At 48.3% G+C, this 21,768-nt stretch overlaps 1 protein-coding gene across 12 annotated transcripts in view; it reads right to left on the bottom strand.

The window, feature by feature from the left end:
* Positions 1 to 11,455: 11,455 nt before the first annotated feature.
* RASGEF1C (RasGEF domain family member 1C) overlaps positions 11,456 to 21,768 on the bottom strand; it is an 80,735-nt gene continuing 70,422 nt past the window's right edge. For 9 of the 12 annotated variants that reach the window (XM_038551720.1, XM_038551725.1, XM_038551721.1 and 6 more), the window contains 4 exons: positions 19,469 to 19,564; positions 17,891 to 18,014; positions 12,606 to 12,678; positions 12,136 to 12,399 (listed from right to left, as the gene is read on the bottom strand). In XM_038551720.1, the coding sequence (XP_038407648.1) occupies positions 12,279 to 12,399; positions 12,606 to 12,678; positions 17,891 to 18,014; positions 19,469 to 19,564 (414 nt within the window). In that variant the 3' untranslated portion in view covers positions 12,136 to 12,278. The other 3 variants (XM_038551730.1, XM_038551731.1, XM_038551732.1) reach the window with 3 other exon arrangements.

Raw genomic sequence — 21,768 nt, 5'->3', positions numbered from 1 at the left:
TGAGGTTTAGGTTTTATAAGTTTGCTGACAATTAATTCTTTCTGGTTTTGTATGTTTGAAAAGTTGTTATTTCCCTCCATTAAAAAAAAAGAATTTGTTTGTTTGTTTGATTGGGGGAGAGAGAGAGAAGAGAGAGGGGAGAGCAGAGAGAACCTCAAGAAGACTCCCTGCTGAGTGTGGAGCCTGTCTCAGGGCTGGATCTCATGACCTGAGATCATGACCTGGGCCGAAATCAATAGTTGGATGATTAAATGACTGAGCCACCCAGGCACCCTTATTTCCCTCCATTTTTGAAGGATATTTTCGCTGGCTCTAAAATTCTAGGTTAATAATTATTTTGTTTCAATGCTTTAAAGATGTTTCTTTGTGCTCTGGTTTGCATAATCTCTGCTGAGTAGTCAGTTATTAATCTTATTTTTGTTTCTTTGAAGGTAGCATATTCTTTTTATTTGGGTGTTTTTAAGATTTTTACTCCCCCCCCCCCCTTTGATTTTAACATTCTTATACTAAAATGCCTAAGTGTGGTTTTCTTTGTATTTATCTTGCTGGAATTTGTCACTTGAATCTGTGCTCTGATGTCTTTAATTTCAGAAAATTCTCAGCAATTTTCTCTTCAAATATTGCTTCTGCTGAATTTCTTCTTCTCACTTTCTAGGGCTCCAATTCTCCTGTTTTACTTTCATTCCTGTGTTCTACATGTCTCTTACACTCTTTTCTGTATATTCTCTTATTTTAAAAAAAATCTCTACTTTAATTTGGATATTTTCTATTTGTGGTGACTTGTCTCCATGATGTCCATCATTAATTATTTTCTGCCCTGAATACTAAGGTATTTCTCCATTAAGAAGTAAAATCTGGGGCACCTGGGTGGCTCAGTCAGTTCAGCATTTGGCTCTTGATTTCGGCTCAGGTCATGATCTCAGGTCGTGAAATTCAGCACTGCATTGGGCTCTGTGCTGGGCATGGAGCCTGCTTAAGATTTTCTCTCTCTCCCTCTCCTTGTGTCCCCACTCCCCTTCTCTCTCTCTCTCAAAAAAAAAAAAAAAAGTAAAATCTATTCCTCTTTCTTTCTTGCATCTGGGCTGGGTTTAGAACCCAACTGAACGGGCAGCCCCGGTGGCGCAGCAGTTTGGCGCCGCCTGCAGCCTGGGGTGTGATCCTGGAGACCTGGGATCGAGTCCCGCATCAGGCTCCCTGCATGGAGCCTGCTTCTCCCTCTGCCTCTCTCTCTCTCTCTCTGTCTCTATGAATAAATAAATAAAATCTTAAAAAAAAAGAACCCAAGAGAATGCAGTGGAAGTAATAATCAGGGACTAGGTCTAGGTCATAAGAAATCAGGCACTTTTCACTTATCCTCTTGGAATTCTCACTGTGGAGCAATCCAGCCACCATGCAAAAAGCCTGATCACCCTGAGATTGCCCTGTCTGAAAAGTTTTGAGCTTATCATACATAGAGGACGACCATAGGTGCTTTACTTAATAGTCTCAACTGAGTTCAACTTTACCATCATTCCCTGCACCAATGTGCTAGTCATATGAATGAATGACAGAAAATAGATATTGGTCTCTACTTCTGTTTCCTGGAACAAAGCTCCTGAAATATTTGTAATTTCCTCAGGAATAAGAATAATGGGAATATCTCTTGTTTTAGTATTGGCCTTTGACCCCATCCCTGACACGGAGCTTCTAAAACCCTTGTAAATTCCTAAGTGATAAGAGCTCTAGGAGCATCTATTGTACTATTTATTTATTTATTTATTTATTTATTTATTTATTTATTTTTTAATTTTTATTTATTTATGATAGTCACAGAGAGAGAGAGAGAGAGAGAGAGAGGTGGAGACACAGGCAGAGGAGAAGCAGGCTCCACGCACCGGGAGCCCGACGTGGGATTTGATCCCGGGTCTCCAGGATCGTGCCCTGGGCCAAAGGCAGGCGCTAAACCGCTGCGCCACCCAGGGATCCCTCTATTGTACTATTTAGATGATTACAGGGGCTCCTGGATGGCTCCCAGCTCAGGGCTGCTCACCAGAAAGACCAAGCCCTGATCAGAAGCTTGGAATTTTCAGCATCCCCCACTTCCACTATTCTGCAGAGAGGAGAAGAGGTAGAAATGGATGTAATAATTGATCATGCTTACATGAAGAAGACTGCATAAAATTTTAATATCAAGGAGTTCAGAGAGCTTCCAGGTTGATGAGTGCATCCACTTTGGGAGGATGACACATGCCTACTTCATGGGGCAGAAGAAGGTCCCATGCTCGGGGCCCTCCAATTCACCCTATGTATCTCTTCATCTAGCTGTTCTTCTGCATGCTTTATTGTATCCTTTAATAAACTGGTAGATGAAAATATTTCTCTGAATTCTATGAACTACTCCAGCAAATTAATAGAACCCAAGGAAGGTGGTTTCTGGAATCTTCAGTCTGTATCTGGTTGGCCAGGAGCATAGGTGACAACCTGGTCTTGTAATTTGGCACCTCAAATGGTGATGGTAGGAACAGTCTTATGGGACCAAGCCCTTAACCTGTGTCACCTGACACTATCTCCTGCACTATCTCCTGAGAGATGTGTCAGAACTGGATTAATTTGTAGGACACCCAGGTTGTGTCACAGAGAATTGTTTATCATGGGAGAAAAACCTCCAGACATTTGATGACCAGAAATGTCAGAAGTCAAGTGTTTTGTGTGAGTAGGGAAGGAGGCTCACATGTAAGAAACTCATATTAGGGAAGAACTGTTTTTTTTCCCTACATAGGAAGAAAAAAATATTGGGTTTTCTTTTACAGTGGGATTCTCTTAGACCAACCCATCTATTAGTTGAATACTGCCAAGTGACCTCTGTTGATGCTGCATGGAGCAGGAGAATCTTCAGCTGAGCCCCTAAATTTACCATCAACAACAAAATTGTGAGATAAAACAAAGTGATCATTTTTAGGAAGGCACTAATTTTGGGGTGGTTTCTTATGCAGCAATAGCTAACTGGAACAAATGTCAGTATCTGGAAGTGGGTCACTGTCTCAGTGGAAGCCTGAACTATGTGACATTGGCTTTGGGAGTGGTTGGTGGTGGCAATTTGAAGGGGCTTGAAGAGATATGGTCACCAGCACCCAAAGGACAGTGAAGTCCTTGCTACTATTGGATTCTCGAGAAAAGACTGGGTTCCTCATGGCTGTCCTTTCCCATGATTCTCTCTGATAAACTAGCTGATTTACGGTTTAGATTGGTCTCAAGAAGCTACCAGTCTCCTATGAATTGCTTGCCACCAAAATTTGTTTTTAGGAGCCCCTTAAGTTGGAGCTTCCCTACACTCTATTTTACGTCAAGTAATTTTCTTTGGGTAGAGCTTGGGAGTTCTCTGTTCTTATAGCTTGCCTCTCCCTACTGAAAAAACCTCTGAGCCGTGCTCCAGAGTTGACAGTGGCCCACTTTCTCAGAGTGATACCCTTGCTTCATGAGCAGAGCACTGGATGTAACTTCTGGTCTTTTTGACTTGCCTCTCCTACCGTAGAACACCCTACACACGACATTAGGTAAGGGTGATCAGGGCCCCAGTATTCCCTGATGAAAGCACCTGGCGTAGAGTTTCCAATTTATGACAGGGACCAGGTGGAGGAAAGTGGACCCCAACCACTCAGCTGCACTCACTTAACCTTACCTTTTGCAGCATGTAGCGGGAAGGCAGTTTGCTCCTCTTGAGGAGATATGGTAACTCCTGACTTTAATCTGGGCAGGGGATGGGGAGAGGGAGCCATGTGTTTTTGGTTGTACCCACCTGGAGCAGAGCATCTGTATAGCCACCTCTCCCCATCCTATGTCCCCAGGTGTTTCTCCTGGTAGCCCTGTGTGTTTGGGATCATAGTCTTTTGGAAGGAGATAGCCTTTGGGAGAGAAATCCATCTTTTGCTGTTCCTATACTTCCCCATGGTCTGAGGGCAGAACTCCCTTGCAAGGTCACATGCCATCCCAGATTTGGAAACCGGACCCTACCTCCCACAGTGAATTACTGTGATTCTTTGTTTGAAAATGCTTGAATGGGACTTTATAATTTGGCTTTAGAAATTATTTCTAGAATTAAAATTTAAAATCAAAGTTTGACTTGAAAATAATTCACAGTGTTAAAGCCTTTGTAACAGAAACCAGTCGTTAGTCCTGTTGCAGGGGCAAAGAGCAGGTGGATTTAGCTCTCCAGCCCAGCCCAGAGCCTGGGAGTCTTTTTCCACCTCACGGAGGCACTCTGGTCACCCCTGCCAGCCTTCTTTCAGTGCCAGGCTTTTCCTGGAGCCCGGATCCGCCTGTTCACTCCAGTGGGTCCTGGGTGCTCTCTTAAGACTGTCCCTTTGTCTCCTAGGACTTTCCTTGTTCTTGCCCTGCATTGGATCCTGTGATTGCTGACCTTCATCATCTTTCTTGATTTATTTCTTCATTTTGGGGCACGTACTTTGTAGCAGACCATATCCTAATGATGCTAAGTGTTGGCAAGAATTTGGGGAGCTCTGTTGTGGGAGCACACTCTGGTACCATCATTCTAGAAACCACTATTACTATATTCTGTGAAATTGAGAATTTATGGATCCTGTCTAGCAATCCTACCTACAGGGAATCTCTGATAGCTAGAAATTGGAAGCCCTCTCCCCTCAGATTCTCAGCTAGAGGCTCCCTCACTATGTGTGTTAAATTTTGAAAATTAATTTCATTCTTGAATAGGTAACATACATGCATGGCACCGAAGCAGAAAGTCTCTCTGTTCACCCAATTAACTATTATTATTAAGTTTGTGGGTATTTTTATTTTTTAAAGATTTTATTTATTTATTAATGAGAGACACAGAGAAAGGCAGAGACACAGGCAGAGGGAGAAGCAGGCTCCCTGCAGTGAGGCTGACGCGGAACTGGATCCCAGGACCCTGGAATCAAGCCCTGAACCAAAGGCAGATGCTCAATCACTGAACCACCCAGGTGCCCTTTTGGGTACTTTTAAATGTTTGTTAAGTTTTAAAGAGATTATTTATTTATTTATTTATTTATTTATCTTAAAGAGATTTTTAATGTAACATAAATGAATGTAAATATGTCTTCCTGCTCATTTCTTTTTATGCAAATGCTAACCTACTCTACAGGGTGCATTCTACCTGTATCATCTCATGGGTCCTTTTCATATCAATACATGAGCAGCATCCTCATTACAGCTGCACAGTGTTCTATGCTTGGGCTGTGCGGTGCTTGATTTCTTCACCAGTTTCCTATTTATTGACACTTGGGTGTTCTCCAATCTTTTGCTGTCACACAGTGCCACAATGAATAGCCTTTTGCGGGCTTGTTCACTTGGTGGTATGCAAGCATGATGGGAAGAACAACTGCTAGTGGTCAGATTGCTGCACCACAGCGTGCACATACTCGTAATTTTGATGGAAACTGCCAGGCTCATTTTTGTAGGGGTGTTATCAATTTACACCCCAAACGGCAAGGTAGGTATGCCTATTTCTTCAGCTTTGTCCACACGATGTTATGATAATTATTGTTATTACTATTATTACTATTATTAGTTTAGTCAATCTAAGAGTTAACAATGGTATGCCTGTGTGGTCTTCTTCAGTGTGAAGGTGAGCATTCCTGGGTGCAGAGTGAAGATGGTGGAGCAGTAGGGGGACCCTGGGCTTTCCTTGTCCCTATAATACAGCTGTATTAAGGTCAGGTCACTTGGAACACCCAGGAAATCGATCTGAAGACTGGGCAGAGGATCTCCATGGTTGGAGGGAGACAGCGCGGCAGGTGCAAAGGTGAGCATTCCTGCGATCCCTGAGCATCTTCTCACATGTTTGATCCACTCATATCTCTTCTGTGAACTGTTTTCGTCCCCTGCCCATTCTTCTACGGGATACTTGAGCTTTCCATTTTCTTTTTATTTTTTTTTATAAATTTTTATTTATTTATGATAGTCAAACAGGGAGAGAGAGACAGAGGCAGAGACACAGGCAGAGGGAGAAGCAGGCTCCATGCACCGGGAGCCCGACGTGGGATTCGATCCTGGGTCTCCAGGATTGTGCCCTGGGCCAAAGGCAGGCGCCAAACCGCTGCACCACCCAGGGATCCCGAGCTTTCCATTTTCTTTGGAATCATCTTCAGTCAGATTTTTGTCCCTAACCTTTTCCTGGGACTCCTTCCTGTGAGGCCATTGTTCACGTCCATGGTGACAACCCAGAGGCCAGCTCTTGGTCCTTGTCTTTGCTGGCTTCTCAGCAGCACTTGGCACAGCTGACCACCCTCTCCTTGGGTCTCTCTCTCTTCATTATTTCATAGATGCGTCACCCAGGCCCAGGGCTGTATGAGCAGCCTGCACATTGAAGTTTCCAGATGTATGTATCCAGGCCCAGTCTCTCTCTGAAATGTCACTCTTCTGTTCGCTGAGGCCAAAATTCCTAAGGTCGGCTTTGACCTTTTCCTGGTTTTCACATTTGACCTGCAGGTCCTCAGCAAATCCTGTTGGCTTTACCTTCCAAATATGCCCCACACCTGGCCACCATTTGCCACTCTGCTGCCACACCCCAGCCCAGCCCACCTTCTTCTTTCAACCCCATCACCTGCCAGCAATTCTCCCTGCTAAGAACCGTGGTGTGTGAGATCCAACAATTAAGTCTAAAGGCAGACCTACACAGAGAGGTTGTGTACATTTGCGTTAAAAGATCTTAATTTAAACCCAAATGTGTTCTCTGTGGCTGTATTTTATTTCTGTTCTACTCCAAATAGGTAAATCATTATTGAAATAAAGAGGGTATAACTGTCCACAAAGCCATTGAAAAGTTTTCTTTTTTAAAAAAATATTTTATTGATTTGAGAGAAAGAGAGGGCATGAGTTGGGGAGGGGGCAGGGGTAGAGGGAGAAGCAGGCTCTCTGCTGAGCAGGGAGTCCTGTGTGGGGCTCAATCCTGGGATTGCAGGATCATGACCTGAGCCAAAGGCAGACACTTAATCAACTGAGCCACCTAGGTGCCCGAAAACCTTTTTGCATTGCTAGGCCGTGCTGAGCTTATTGTAGCACTTAGCCCTCATTGTTAGCTCATCCTGCGCCCCTTCTCCTGGACGCCAGGAGAGTTCCCCTTGGGCTCTAAGAAACAGTTCAGGTGTGACTCCTTAGCAGTGGGGGCTCTCCAGGCTCTGGGCTGGGCTGGGGAGCTAAATCCACCTGCTTTTTGCCCCAGGAAAGGGAATAATGTAACCATTCATTACTTTTCTGTTATGCAAATACTGTGCTAGTCTTGGATTTTTTTCCCCATGAGATAAATTACAAAAGTAGAATTATTGAGTTAAAAGCTATCAAAGAGATCTTTCTAAAACTGACCTTGTTCCAGTTTAGTCTGCGTTCTCCAGAGAAATCAAAGGAGAGATAGGAGAGAGATGATATAGATAGATGATAGATAGCTGGATAGATAATAGATAGATAGATAGATAGATAGATGATAGATAGATAGATTGATGATAGATAGATAGATTTATTATAATGAATTAGCTCCCATGATTACAGAGGCTAAGAAGTCCCAGGATCTGCTGAATGCAAGATCATTGGAGAACCAATGATGTATATTCCATTCCAAATGCAGAAGATAGGCAGAGAGAAAATACTCTCTTCCTCCACATTTTGTTCTATTCAGGCCTCCAACTGATTGGACGAGGCCCACCCACGTTGGGGAGGGCAATCCATGCTACTCAGTCTACTGATTCAGGTAGGAATCTCACCCAGAAGCACTTTCACAGACACATTCAGAGTAATGTTTGCCCAAATATCTGGGTACCTCATGGTGTCATCAAATTGACACATCAGATTAACCATGACATCCCTCCTTAAAATTCTTCAATACCTGCCCCCCTGTCCTGTTCTCTCAGACCTGCAGTATAAACTCCAATCTCCTTGGTCAGCCCTATGGGACCTCCCACTGTATGGCCTCTGCTGGTCTATCCTGCCATTGCTCTCTATCCCAGAAATACTGGATTTCTGTTCCCTCCTTTTTGCTGAACTACTGTTCTCTTTGCTTGTCCAGTTGGCCAAGGCCCACTGATCAGTAGTGAGGGTTCCAACTCATGACTCAGGTCTGTTCATTTCCAGTTAACCTTTCCAACTGTCTGGTCCTGTCTGAGGCCCAGGGTAGGGTGCCAGAGGAAGATGGTATCAGGCACCCTGCTCAGCCATGGGCAAGGGCACAGTTTTGGCTGAGAGGTATGCTGCACATATGTTTCCAGGTCTTCCTATTGATCTGTCTCCTGACCCAGGGCCCCAGGACTCAGTGAAAATGGAGCCATTTTTTGCTGAAGATGCCATGCAGCAGGACATGAACCTCACAGCACGCATGTTGGTGATAAAGGGTGGTGTGATGGGGAATGAGGCCTGCTGTCTTCTGCCGCTGAGCATGAGGCATGGCTTTGCCTGGTGGGGCCCATGGAGGGTAGCTGGAGACAGGCAGGAGGTTTTGTCTTGAGGATGTGTGAGACCCTGTAGGGCACTCCTAAAACACCAGGGAGCACCCGGGGGCATAGACCTTCCAAAAAAGGAAGGGGCAGGAGTGGAGGAGAGATGTGTGTCACTGTGTCTGTGCTTGCAGGAAGACCAGGTGGCCAGCTGGAGTCCCCTGGCTTCTCCACACCCTCAGAAGCAGAGCTGGGGAGGCTGCTGGATTCTGGTAGGCCCAGGTGTCATCCCTGTAAGGTGAGTGTCCCTGGGCAGTGGCTTTGTCCTTCTGAGTCTCTGTTTTGTCACTTGCCAAATGGGATGGTGACAGCGCCTACCCCCTGGGGTTTGTTAGGCTGTGTGTAAAGCCTAACTGGTGGGGGCTTGGCACTTGGCACTTGTGACGGAAGCATTTGAGTTTTAAGGTAAAATGGAGCTTCTAGCTGGGGCACTCCCGGACTATGGCTCTTGACTGCGTTACTCAGCTTCTTGCCACTTTGGCGCATCAATGGGTATGTCAGCTGTTGAAAGAGACTGGGCATTGCTTGGGGGTGCCGATTCCTCAAGAACCTCACATGAGCCTTGCAGTCTTGGGGAAGCGATGGTCTGAGGTCTGATAACTGCCTGAGAGGTCCGAAGCACCGGGGGCTGTGCTGGCAGCTATCAATCCCTGAATTGTTGGGGAAAGGGTTGTCGTCTGTGGTGTTCTCTGGGGCAGCCTTTGAGAACCACCTTGGGATCTTCTGGGGTCCTACCTTGAAGGACTTCTGCAGAGGCCTGGAGGTGGCTAGTTTACTGGGATAAATCTTGGGTCATGATGGAGAAGACCTCACCTCAGGAACTGTTGGGGGGCTGGGCGTGGTGGAGTGTGTCTCCAGTGATTCAGCCATGTGGGGTCATGGGTTTTGGAAAATGAATTGATTTTGAATCTCAGCCCAGGCCCACGGGTCTCTGAAGCAAACCCCAGTCGGGGATGTCTTCAAGAAAGCACGAGAAGAGATCACAGCCATGCCCTTGCCTTGGCCCCCTGCACACAGTGAGGCCACTGGCTGCCCTGGAACCTCGAGGCCCAGCTGCCAGCCTCGTGGCTGAGCTGGGCACCTTCAAAGGCCAGCTGGAGACCCAAAGCCTGGGCCACGTGTCAGGGGTGATGTCACCTGGCACCAAGCCCAGACTTACAGGCACCGTCTTGGCCACCACCCGTCCTGCTGACACTTGCCCACAGGTGTGGGGTCTGCCCTTTATAGCCCCACAGGCCAGCTCCCTCAGTGGTAAGGGCTGAGGCTGGGACAGCAGGAGACAAAGAGGCCTCTGCAGGGGAGGGCCATGAGTCCCAGACGTGATGATGGCAGGGCACTACCCCTGAAGGGCTCTGAAGCTGTACCTGGTGAAGGGACCCCATGATCCTCACCTGCCCAGCGCGGTGGGGGGTGGGGTGGTGAGTACCGGCCTTCCCCGCCGTCCTTCCCACCCACTCTGCTCTGAGCCACTCGGGGCTGGTGGGGAGCAGGCATGGAGATGAGGGTGCAGGTCAGGAATCCCTCCCCAGAGGCTGGGCTTCTGACTGGATTGATGAGGTGGGGCACAGCATGCCGGGGAGTGGGAACAGCATGGACAAATCAGCCTGTGGGTGGTAGGGCCAGCAGTACCCTTTGTGGGCACTGACAAGCTTGAGCGACCTCCCTGTCTCACCGTCACAGCTGCAACTATGGGCATTGCTCTGCTGTCTCCCGTGTGCCCTCCTCACGCTCACTGCGGCCTGGGGGAGGCTGCTGCCATCTTGGGGCTGGGACAGAGCAGGGACTGAGCTGGGCCTTGGCGATGGGGACGCATGGCTCTGGGGAGGCAGATAGGGCTTTGGCTTTGGAGAAAGAGCTGGAACGCTGGGCCAGACAGAGTAGAGTGTCCTATCTCCCTGTGGCTGGGGTAGGAGGTGACATCCTGTGGTGGGAACTGGCTTCTGAGCAAGCCTTCCTGAGCTCCCTCGGCATCAGCCCTGGACCTGCCATAGTGTTTATCCAAGGCCACCAGCTCCTTCTGTGATGCTTGGCTCCCTGCCTCTGACGCGCAGTACCCAGTGTGGCCAGGAGGCAGGGACAGTGCCTGCTGGTGTCTGTAGGAGGTCCTGTCTAGAGCTGCCCCAGGGATGCGAGGGTGCGAGGGGGCCTGTTCGTGGTGGAATGAGGGGAGGAGGTGCTTCTAACCAGCTCCTGGGCCCCAGGGCTCTGTGAGGCCCCAGCAGGAGCTGGATGTGGCATAAGGTGGGGAGAGGGGGGAGCCTGAGCCCAGCTGGAGCCCAGACCCTGCTCCAGCCCCTGCTCCTTCCGCCACTCACCCTCTTGGGGTCTCAGACAGAAAGGGGGTGGGCAGGGTGGGGCAAAGAGCAGATCCTGCTCAACCCTGACATCCTTATGCCTTCTGGGCCTTGCGGAGGTCCTGGGCCCACCAGGCGGAACTCTCTGAGTCAGAGGAGCCTTTCCCTGTCCCTCAGACGGGACCCAAGTTCATGCCACCAGGACAGCCATGTCTGGAACCAAGTGGGGCCCAGGAGCTGGCCAGGGTGGGTCAGCATTCACCGACACACACACACCCCTCTTCCCAGCAGGCATGACCAGGAGACCGGGTATGTATCGTACTCCCTGCCTTCCTGGCTGCGTGACCTGGTCATATGCCGGGTGGGGGCTCAGCAGCTCCATTTCCCATTTACTTCCTGGCCCAGAAACTTGACTCAGTGTATGAGGTTCTGGGGAGGGGGGCAAAGGGAGGAGCCTCATGGTGGGCTCATTAGCCCCATCCCACCCCACCTTAATATCAGAGGTGTCTGGCCACATGCAGGGCTGTGAGTGTCCATTTGCCAGGCCCTGTCAGCACAAGAGTACTGGAGTGGAAATGGCCACCATGTCCCTCTCCTGACCTGAGGCCATGACATTCCCAGGCCTGAGCTTGGGAAACTGCCCTGCATCCTAACAGAAGCCGATCCCAGGCCCATAAGTGAAAAGCAGCTTGGATGTAGATATGCAGGGTATATACCACGTGTTGATACCAACTCAGAAATTTACAATGTACTGTACAGTCATTCTCATGACTCAGATTTGTCCTGTGACCTGTGTCACAGTCGTCACCAGAAAGCTATCCCCTGATACCAGCAGGATCCATAGAGGGGATGAACTGGGCTGCAGGAACCAGCCCATATTGGGGGGCAGGGTAGGGTCCATCAGAAGAATGGCAGGGGCCGCTGGCGTGGTGCCTGCTTGGAGAGGAGGAGGCTCCCAGGCCACCTGGTGACAGACTGGGTGTCAGCCTCTGTGGCACTCATCGCTCAACGTTCTGGGGTGGTGCCATGTCCTTGCCGAGGATGGACAGATGGACCAGCAATGTGACCCCCAGCATCCTGAAGGCAGAGCCCCTGCAGCATGTGCCCCCCACATGTCAGGAGGCCCTGGGCCTGCTGGGGCTGAAATTTTCTGAAAGGTGGAGAAAGCTCTCCTGTGGCATGTGGCTGCTGGGGCGGGCGCCAGGCCATAGGGTCACCATTTGCAAAACAGTGAGGTACCAACACCTCTATTTTCTGCTGGGCCAGCTGAGGCAGGGCTGTGGAAGGTTTTTGCTGACTTCCTCCCCACCTCCTCCTCTTCCTCCTCCTCCTCTGCCACTTCAGCACTTCTCACGTCTTCCCCAAAATAGAAGATCTGCAGATTTAAATATGTCCAGGGTGGTATTTATATTTCTCTCCAGCATGTCACCTGCTAGGCAGGTGACTCCCACCCCAGAGGGGTTCCACACAACCCTCCTGGCTCAGTCCTCAGAGCCCACTGTTGCGAGTCCACGCCAGCCTCCACTCAGCTGTGTTTACAGGCTGCACAAACAGGAGGTGCTGTCTCACATTCTGGCGTAAAAATACAGACTGGGAGTTCCAGGGCCTGGACGCTCATCTTGACAGTCCATAGGGGCAGCCTCCAGCTGTGGGGGTTGGGAGGCCATTACAATCCCAGCCTTCCTCCCATCCCAGGCTTGAGTTCTGCCCTCACCCCGAGGAGCTTGGCTCGGCCTGCCCCCCTCCCTGTGGACCTGGGTATCTGTGAAGCCCCTGGGCCCTGGCCTGGCCCTAAGCGCCCACCCCTCTCCCCTCAGTCCGTCCCCAGTCCTGTCTTGGCTCACGGACTCACCTTAGAGATTTCCACCTCTCTTTTTCTGTTTGGTTCTCTGGGCTCTCACTTTCATAAGAAGCCAAATAAAGACCTGGTCAGGAAGCAAGGTGAAATTACAGTTATGGTCAGCGATGATAGCCTGCTCCACACTCAGCGTCTGACCTGTTTTTTGTTCTTAAATTAAATTAGCTGTGAGTAGACCCACATGCAGTCGTATGAAGCAATTAAGAAAGAGAGGTTGGTGTGCCCTTTCCCTAGTTTCTCCTGACACAGAGAGAACCACTTGCAAAACTATAGCACAAGATCACCAGCAGGATATTGACATTGACACAGTCGGGACACGGAACATCCTCGTCACTGCCTCATGCTGCCCTGGCAAGGGGGCACTTTTCTTAGCCCCTGGCCACCACTAATAGGTTCCCCGTGTGCAGATTCTGTCATTCCGAGAGCGCGATATAAATGGAATCAGTACACAACATTTGGGATGGGCTCTTTTCACTCAGAGTAATCCTCCAGAGGTCACTGAAGCTGTAGTGTGTGTCCATACTTCATCCTTTTTCTTGCTGTAGAGTGTTCCATGGTGTGGATATACCATAGTGCGGTTAGCCACTCACCCGTTGAAGGACATCTGTGTTGTTTCCAGTGTCCAGCTAGAACAAATTAAGCTGCCATAAACATTGGAGCACAGGTTTTCATGTGAACACAAGGATTCGTTTCTCTGGGATAAAGAAATGCCCGAGAGTGCAATTGCTGAGTCAGATAGCAGTTGCATATTTAGTTTTACAAGAAAGTCTAAATAGTTCTACAACCTAAAGATTTTCTGTTGCTTTTATTCTTCCTGAAAGTTGTACAGTTTTACATTTTACATTTGGGTCTATGATTAATTTTGGGTTAATTTTTTGTAGGAGGTGTATGGCTGAGGTTGAGGCTCACTTTTGGCTTACGGATGTTCAAATGCCCCAGCATCATTTATCACAAGATTTATGCTTTAGCTCCGTTGTCAACCATTGGGCATATCTGCGTGGGTCTATTCTTGGGTTCTCTACTCTGTCCTTGCTATGTGAGTCTTCCAACTCATGAACATCATGTCTCTCCATTTTTTTTTAGATCTTTGATTTCTGTCTTTACCATTGTGTAGCTTTTGGCATACAAACCTTGAACATGCTTTGTTAGATTTATACTTATGTATTTCATGTATTTGAGTGATTATATTGAGTGATGGGATTGTATTTTAATTTCAGTGTCAAATATTCAATGTTAGCACATAGAAATACAATAGATTTTTGCATCTTTATTTTGTATTCTTCAACTTGTGCTGAACCCACTTAGTTCTAGGAGTTTTGCAGATGCTTTGGGATTTTTACATTTTCTGCAAATAGGGACAGTACTAATTCTTCCTTTCTGATCTGTCTTTATTTTCTTTTCCTGCCTTATTGCATGGACTAGAACTCTATTACTACCCTGAATAAAAGTGGGGAGAGTAGATATCCTTGCCTTGTTACTGGTCTTTCACCATTAAATATGATGTTAGAGGAAAGATTTTTGTAGATGCGATTTTTCAAGTTGATAAATTCCCCTCTATTCTTATCTTTCTGGGAGTTTTCCCCATGTATAAGTGTTGAAATTTGTCAAAGCTTTTCCTATATCAGTTGATAGAATCGAGTGATTTTTCTCCTTTAACCCGTTAATATGGTGGATCACACTGATTTTCAAATATTGAACTGCTTTGTATCTCTGGAATAAACTCATTTGATAATGGTACGTAAAGAAAGATTTTATTTATTTATTTGAGAGAGAGAGTACAGGAGTGGAGCAGGGGAGGGAGGGCAGAAAAAGAGGGAGAAACACACTCCTCACTAAGCAGGGAGCCTGGTGCAGGGTTTGATCCCAGGACCCTGAAATCATGACCTGAGCTGAAGGCAGACGCTTAACTGGCTGAGCTCTCCAGGCGCCCCTATTTTTTGGTATTGCCAAATTCTATTTGCTAAATTTTGTTAAGGAATTTTTGCATCTATATTCATAAGGGATCTTTGTTGTTACCCCCCCCCTTTTTTTTACTTACTATCTTTGGTTTTGGTATTAGGGTAATAATGACTTAATAAAATGAATTGGGAAGGCCCCTCCTCTTCTATTTTTTTTAAAAAAGATCATGCAGAATCAGTATTAAGTCTTACTTAAATGTTTAATAGAATTCTCTAGTGTAACCATCTGAAGTCAGAGATTTCATTTTTGGGGTGTTTTAGAATTACAAATGTGATTTCCTTAATGGTCATAAGGCAATTCAAATAATCTACTTTGTGTTGAATTTGTGGTAGTTTTTGTTTTTTTAAGGAATTGGTCCATTTCATTCAACTTGTCAAATTAATGTGTATAGAGTTGTTCATTCTATTTCCTTATTAGCCTTCCAATTTTGCAGAGTCTGTAATGATATCCTTCATTTCAGTCTTGATATTAGGTATTTCTGTCTTCTCTTTTTCCTTGTCGAGTTCTTTGTTGTAGAATGGCAGTGTTATAGTTCTTTTCAGAGAATCAGCTTCCTGTGGGCTACCTGAACAGTTTTTAGAATTCCCTTTTGATTTATCTGTAGTAAATTCCCGAAGGATATTTTCACTGAATATAGAATTCTGGGCTGGCAGTTATTTTCTTGCAGGACTTGAAAAATATGCCACTGCCTCTGGCCACCATAGTTTCTGATGAGAAATCTGTCATCCAAATCATTTTGCTCCTATAGGTAAAGTATCATTTCTCTCTCGGTGATTTCAAAATTTGTTTCTTTTTCTTTGGTTTTCAGAAATTTGACTATGATGTATCTTGGTGTGGGTTTCTTTGAATTTATCCTCTTTGGTGTTTACTCAGCTACTTGAATCTGTAGGCATATCTTTTTCAAATCTGGGAACTTTCCTGCCATTACTTCTTAGATGATTTTTTTTCAACTCTGCCTGTTTTCTCCCCTTCCTTCTCAGACTCTGATGACAAGAGTGTTAGATCTTTTGTTGTAGTCCAACAGGTCCCTGAGGCTCTGTTGTTTAGATCCTATAATTTCTATTCTTCTGTCTTCGAGTTCATCAATTCTTTCCTTTGCCCTCTTTGTTCCGATGTTGAGCGCATCTACTCAGTTTTTTATTTCAGTTATGTATTTTTCGGTCTTATAATTTCCATTTGGTTCTTCTTTATACCTTCTGTTTCTTTGCTGATACTTCTTATATTATCATTTGTTTCAGGAAGCCTCAAGGCTGACTTGATTGCTAGGTGGGTCCTGCCAGGGGGAGCCTGGAGCTGAGGTAGGACAGGATTTCTGTCAGAGGCTGTGACAGACCAGTTTGGGCTCAACACAGCTTAGGTCTCTTGCTTTCTCCACTTTTCTCAGGGTAGGAGGGAGAGGAGGAAGAAAGGGTCACTGTAAGATGCTCCTTTCTAAGTACACTTCAGAAAGGCCAGGGTTTTATTTGTATGTTCATAGCCAGATCACTGCTTTGCACACAGTGGGCTCTCTAGAGATACTGTTTGCTGAAAGAGTGAATGAAATGCCCTATCTCACTCCTCTCCCTGACTCAGACCCCACCCCCACCCCTCTTCTAATATGGCTTTGACACATTTTATTGCCCAACTTCTATTGGCTAATGACAGCAATCATCCCAGTGACTAGTGTTGTAGGTTGAATAATGGTCCTCAGAGATATCCAGATCCTAATCCCTGGGACATGTGACTATTACCTGGACATTACCTTCCATGGCCAAAAGGGACCCTGCAGGTGGGATTAAGGATCTAGAATTGGGGAATTATCTGGGATTATCCAGCAGGGCCCTAAATCCCACTGCAAGTGTCCTTCTAAGAGGGAGACAAAGGGAGGCTTGACCACAGGAGAGAGAAGACGATGTGATGGTGGAAGTAGAGGTTGGAATGATGTGCTTTGAAGGTGGAGGAAGGAGTGATGAGCCAAGGCATATGGGCAGGTGGCCACCAGAAGTCATAACAGGCCAGGAAACAACCCTCCCCTCAGAGCCTCCAGAAATAACCAGCTCTGCTGACACCTTGGTTTTAGCCCAGTGGAACGGATTTTGGACTGTAACCTCCATAAGTGTAAGAGGATAAATTACTATTGTTTTGAGCCACCATGTTTGTGGTGATTTGTTATAGGCCCAATAGGAAACTAACACAACTAGTATCAGTCAACACTCAACTGAGTGTTGTCCTATAGGATTTGCCTGTGCCAACTCAAGTAATTTTCACCGTGGCTTAGGAAGTAGGTCCTCTCATTGCCCCACTTTATAGATGCACCAGATGAGGCTTAGAGAGGGTGAGGCACCTATTCAGGGTCACATAGCTTGCTGGGGTGGAAGTAGCCCAGGCTAGTTTATCCATCAAGCTGCTGTGCTCCCAGTTACAGATGAGACCCCCTCCAAAAAGTTCCTTGCTCCAAAACATAAACAATAAAATGGCAAACTTGAAAGTATTAACAATTAAAAGCAAAATCATGAAAATAATCCTTCCCCTAAGTTTTTGTTTTTGGCAGAAAATGTTCTCCTGAGCATGAGTGGGGAATCCCTTTGTAAAATGCCTGCTGTGATGAGGAGGCAGGCCTCCTTTGTGCAGAGCAGGGACCTCCCAGGGTGGGTGGAGGGTCTTGGATCCAGAAGGCAGCTAGCCATGGGGCCTACCCTGGGATGATGAACTTAGGCCCAGATGACCACTTGCTTCCAGTACTTTCTCTTCCTGAAGGGCTCCTGGGGTATGCTTGCTTAACAAGTTCACAAGCAAATGTGTCACATTTGACAAATGATCAGATGGGAATGCTGATTTATTGAAAGGGACAGACATTAATGGCACTCTGGAGAAAAGATACCTCATCTCATTATACATATGCGCACGCACACACACACACACACACACCTGCACACATACCCAGCTGTACAAAGATCCACAGTGAGCCCAGGGCTCCATCTTCCTTATGTGAGCACTGGGAGGGTAGTTCTTATCAACATGCCAGCTTCACCAATGAGGAAGGTGGGTCAGAAAGATGGTTTAGATTTATGAGGCCCAACAGCATCTACGCTATGTTCGAGGGGAAACCTGGCCCTTGGGACCCTTGAGGTCCCAGCGTGCAGCTCCTTGGGCCCTATCCTATGCTCTGGGGGTGGCAACCATCCAGCCAGGGGATGCAGCCTTCTCTGCTCCCTCTCAGATCAAGTAAACACAGGCCTGATGCATCTTGCTCAGAGCAGGAGCCCCAAATGGAGCTATGACTAAGAAACCACCCAAGAGTCCCAGAGCTGGGGGTGACAGAGGCCATGGGACCACCTTACCATCCTCGCTGAAGATGGGAGCGGTGTGCAGGTAGTGAGTGATGCTGGGGTCTTGCTCAAAGGGACACTCTACTTGTTTCCATGTGATGAACTCTCCAACCTGCTTGGCCAGCTCCAGAAATTTCTGCCAGGGTCATAGAGACACAAAATGGGAGCCCCTCAGTGCCTGGAGATCAGCCCCACTCATCTGTCCCACAGAGATCCCTCTGGGGAGGGCAGGGCGAGCACCAGGCAGTAAATGACAGACTCCTCCATTGGGAATGTTGGGTGTTTGCCACATCTCTTCAGTCTCTCTGAGGAATCTGGGGAGAGGGCTAGGTCATCAGCAGGCAGTACATCCAGCTACATGGGAACATTAATTTCTATTTATTTTTGTGATTATCCCTACAAGTTTGTTTATTTAGAGAATGATGCAAAGAAATTTAAATAAATATATTGAAGGAAGATTTAAGCAAATAATATATTTAAGGAAGATTTAAGTAGAATTTTATTTAAGTAAAATTTAAGTAAATGCATTTAAATTTAAAAAAACTGTGCTAATTTAAAAAAGGATTTTATTTAAAATAAATAGCACAAAGTCATGAGTGGGTGGGAACTATACTGTTTGGCATCGTCTGATCAGTCCTGTGGCTGGCTCCAGCTCCTACTGCCCGTGCCCCAAATCTGTGTCCACATGAGCACCACGCAGCCTTGCATTTCATGTCCTGGTCTTGGTTCTGAGGACCCATGCCAGGAGGGCCCCATGCAGGGCTTCCCACACCTAGTGTGTGTAGGCTTTCCTGGAGAGTATGATCCCAGGCTGTCTCATGAAAGCCCAGCCTCTTCCATGTCACCTCCAGTCCAGACTTTCCTGGGGATGCAGCACCCAGTCATCTGCTGGACTGCATGTCCCCTGCTACGCAGGCCCTCAGGGGTAGCCAGGCCTGCAAGTGGCATGTGAAGTCTGCTGCAGGGGTTGGGGGTGGGACTGCAACTGTGTGAGGCCCCACAGCACAGGCAGCTTCAGGCCAAAGGGCCCAGATGTTGGGTGGGAACACTTGCTGGGCCTGCTGTGCACCCGTAGTTGAAGCCCCGTTTTATAGAGGGAGACACTGAGGCCCAGACAGAGCAAGGGGCCAGCCCAGAACTGACTGCCCCGTGGTGGTACTGGAGGCTGGGTGGAGCCAGCACCAGGGCAGGCCAGCCTTCCCAAAGGAAAAGCGCCTCCTCCTTCCACTGTTGTACAGCACGCTTTGACTGCCTGACTCAGTGACCAGTGCTCTCGGGGCTCCCAGGCCCAGAGCTGAGCCCACCAGCCACTCTAAGATGTGTGTGCTGGGTGGTCCCATGAGGTGGGGTCAGCCTGACTTTGCTTCTAAAGAACTAGGGGACCACAGTGCTGGGACCGAGGAATGTCTGGCCCACTGAGCATGGGCCTCCCTCTGTCTGGGAGGTCATGGAGGGCTTCCCGGAGGAGGGGACAGGGAGTAGAAATCTTTCCTTCCCTCTGCCCACTCTGTCTGAACACCTCCTCCTGTGCTCAGCGCCCCTCTGCCTCTGCCCTGGGACCCTGACACATCCGGGGCCCCCGCACCCTACCTCAAAGTTGACATGTCCATTTGGCAGGCGGTTGGCGCAGCCCTCGTTCAGGAAGTAGATGTCTTTGATGAGCAGGCTGAAGAAGGGAATGACAATCTAGGGGGAGGAGGGCCGGTTAGCCTTGGGTCAGTAGGAGGCTCAGGCCCTTGACCCTGGGCCCAGACTGTTTCCTCCTGGGCCCCGAGACTCCAGTGCAGACTGAGCGCATGATGTATATGGTGCCATTCTCCCTGGGGCTGAATGAAAGACGCACGGTCCCAGCATGCCTTGGACATTTCCCCCACTGCCCACTGGGCAAGGCTGTGGCAGTTTGTGCCAGGGATCCACAGACTTGGGCCTCTTGGCTCAAGCACACCGGTAGGAGCACAGGTGCATGCTGAGCCCGCCACTAACTGCATACGGAATGTGAATCGCTTCTTGCAAACTTTTCTGGCCTACCTTTAAAAAAATGTATTTATAAGGATTTGTCATTTTGTGCCTTTCTGGATGCTAAAGATCCAGGCCTGCTGCATTGTGGTGCCCTGCTCTGGTGCCTGAGGGGTCTGACTTTTGAGCTCAGCGGGAGGAAGGCAGGGGCTCTGTGCATCACTGTGGGATGCCTGTTCTGCACGAGCCAACTGGGGGCCCTAGAGAGGGCACACCTGCTGCTGGAAGCTCAGATGAGCCTCAGGGAGCCAGCTGGCTGTATGCTGCTGCCGTGGGTTTACTGTGCCTCCCAAAAACCTATGTTTGAGTCCTCAATGCCATGCCTGTGAAGGGACCTTAGGTGAAAAGGGTCCTGGCAGATGGGATTGAGCTAAGATGAAGTCACACTGGGCATCATGAGCTCTACTGTGGTGGCCAAGGTCCTTGAGAAAGGAGGACAATTTAGGCACACATGAAGGCAGAGGATTGGCCACTGGCCAAGGAATACTGGGACCACCAGAAGCTAGAAGAGGCAAGGAAGGATCTACTTTGAAGGGAGCATGGCCCTGAAAACCCTGATTTTGGCATCTGACCTCCAGAACTGGGAGGGAATACATTTCTGTTGTTCCAAGCCGCCCAGGTTGTGTACTTTGTACGCCGGCCCCACAGACTAACACGTCTGTGGCACCCTTGGGACCAGGTGCCGGGCCCTGACATTTCGGCTCTCCCCATCCCCCATCCAACTTGACAAGGGCTTTGAGGTGAGGACCTGGGCATGACCACATGGCACAGTACAGAGGCATGGATGGCCCATCAGGGCAGGGCAGGTGGGGAACCAAGGTCCCCAGAGTGGCAGGGCCTGGCCCAAGGTCACCCTGCGAGTGAACACTGGGGCCAGGACTGGAGCCAGATTTAGCAGGGAGACCAGCTGCCTGGTTTGTCCAGGCCTGAGGGGGTCCCTGGGATGCAGTTCCAGTGCTCAAACTGGAGTAGTCCCAGGGAAACTGGGACAGACTGGTCCTCTTAGATCTGTCAATTCTGCAGACATTTGCCAGGGCTTCTCCATGCCAGGTGCTGGGGAAAAGGAGGCACATCAGGCCCATCCAGTGTAGCAGGAGAAGGTCACAGAAACCCCACCTACAGAATGAGCCCTGTGCAAAGTCTTGGCCACCTAAAGAGTCTCCCCCCCCCCACACACCCTCATCACAGGGGCATTGGTGGTGGGTCTGAGTGCTTTACTGTGCCAAACCAGACACATTCTCGAGGATCAAGTTTCATTCTCAGCAAGTTCTGGGAAGCAGAGCTCTATTACCCTGCCTGACAGACAAGAAGCCGAGACCCAGAGAGGCTAAGTAAGTCACACGAGCTCACAGAGCAGTAAGTAGCAGGGGCAGGACTAGGACCAGGTGGCTTGGCTCCAGAGCCCCTGTCCTGCCTGTTTCCTCACTGTGCCTGGAGGGAGGGTGGTCTCCCTGCATCTCCCTGACCTGCCCTGGAAGAAAGCACAGAATGCCATGATCTCTTGGCCTCAAAATTTCAGCAGGGGTATCTGGAAACTGTGAGAGCATCTGCAAGCTTGCTTGCTTGCTTCCTTCCACCCACGCATGCATCCATCCTCCAGTCTCCCATACATTTATGAAACACCTTCTGTGAGCCCAGCTGATAGTCCACATCTCTTTGGAAGTTAGAGGAGGATGCAGTGAAATGAAATGCACAGCTCTGTAAATCATCCACCTCTAGCCACAGACCTAAACTATGGCATCCTTGTACCCCAGATCTGGAAGGGGGCTCAGCGTGCAGGAACAGGACATCCCAGTCTGCCCCACAGACACTGGCCAGCACAGATGGAAGAAAAACTAGTGTCATAGCTGACATCTCAGACCAAGGCTGCAGCC

This window comes from Canis lupus, chromosome 11 (assembly GCF_011100685.1).
Source record: "Canis lupus familiaris isolate Mischka breed German Shepherd chromosome 11, alternate assembly UU_Cfam_GSD_1.0, whole genome shotgun sequence".
NCBI lineage: Eukaryota > Metazoa > Chordata > Mammalia > Carnivora > Canidae > Canis > Canis lupus.
This window is presented reverse-complemented; position numbering and strand designations above follow the sequence as displayed.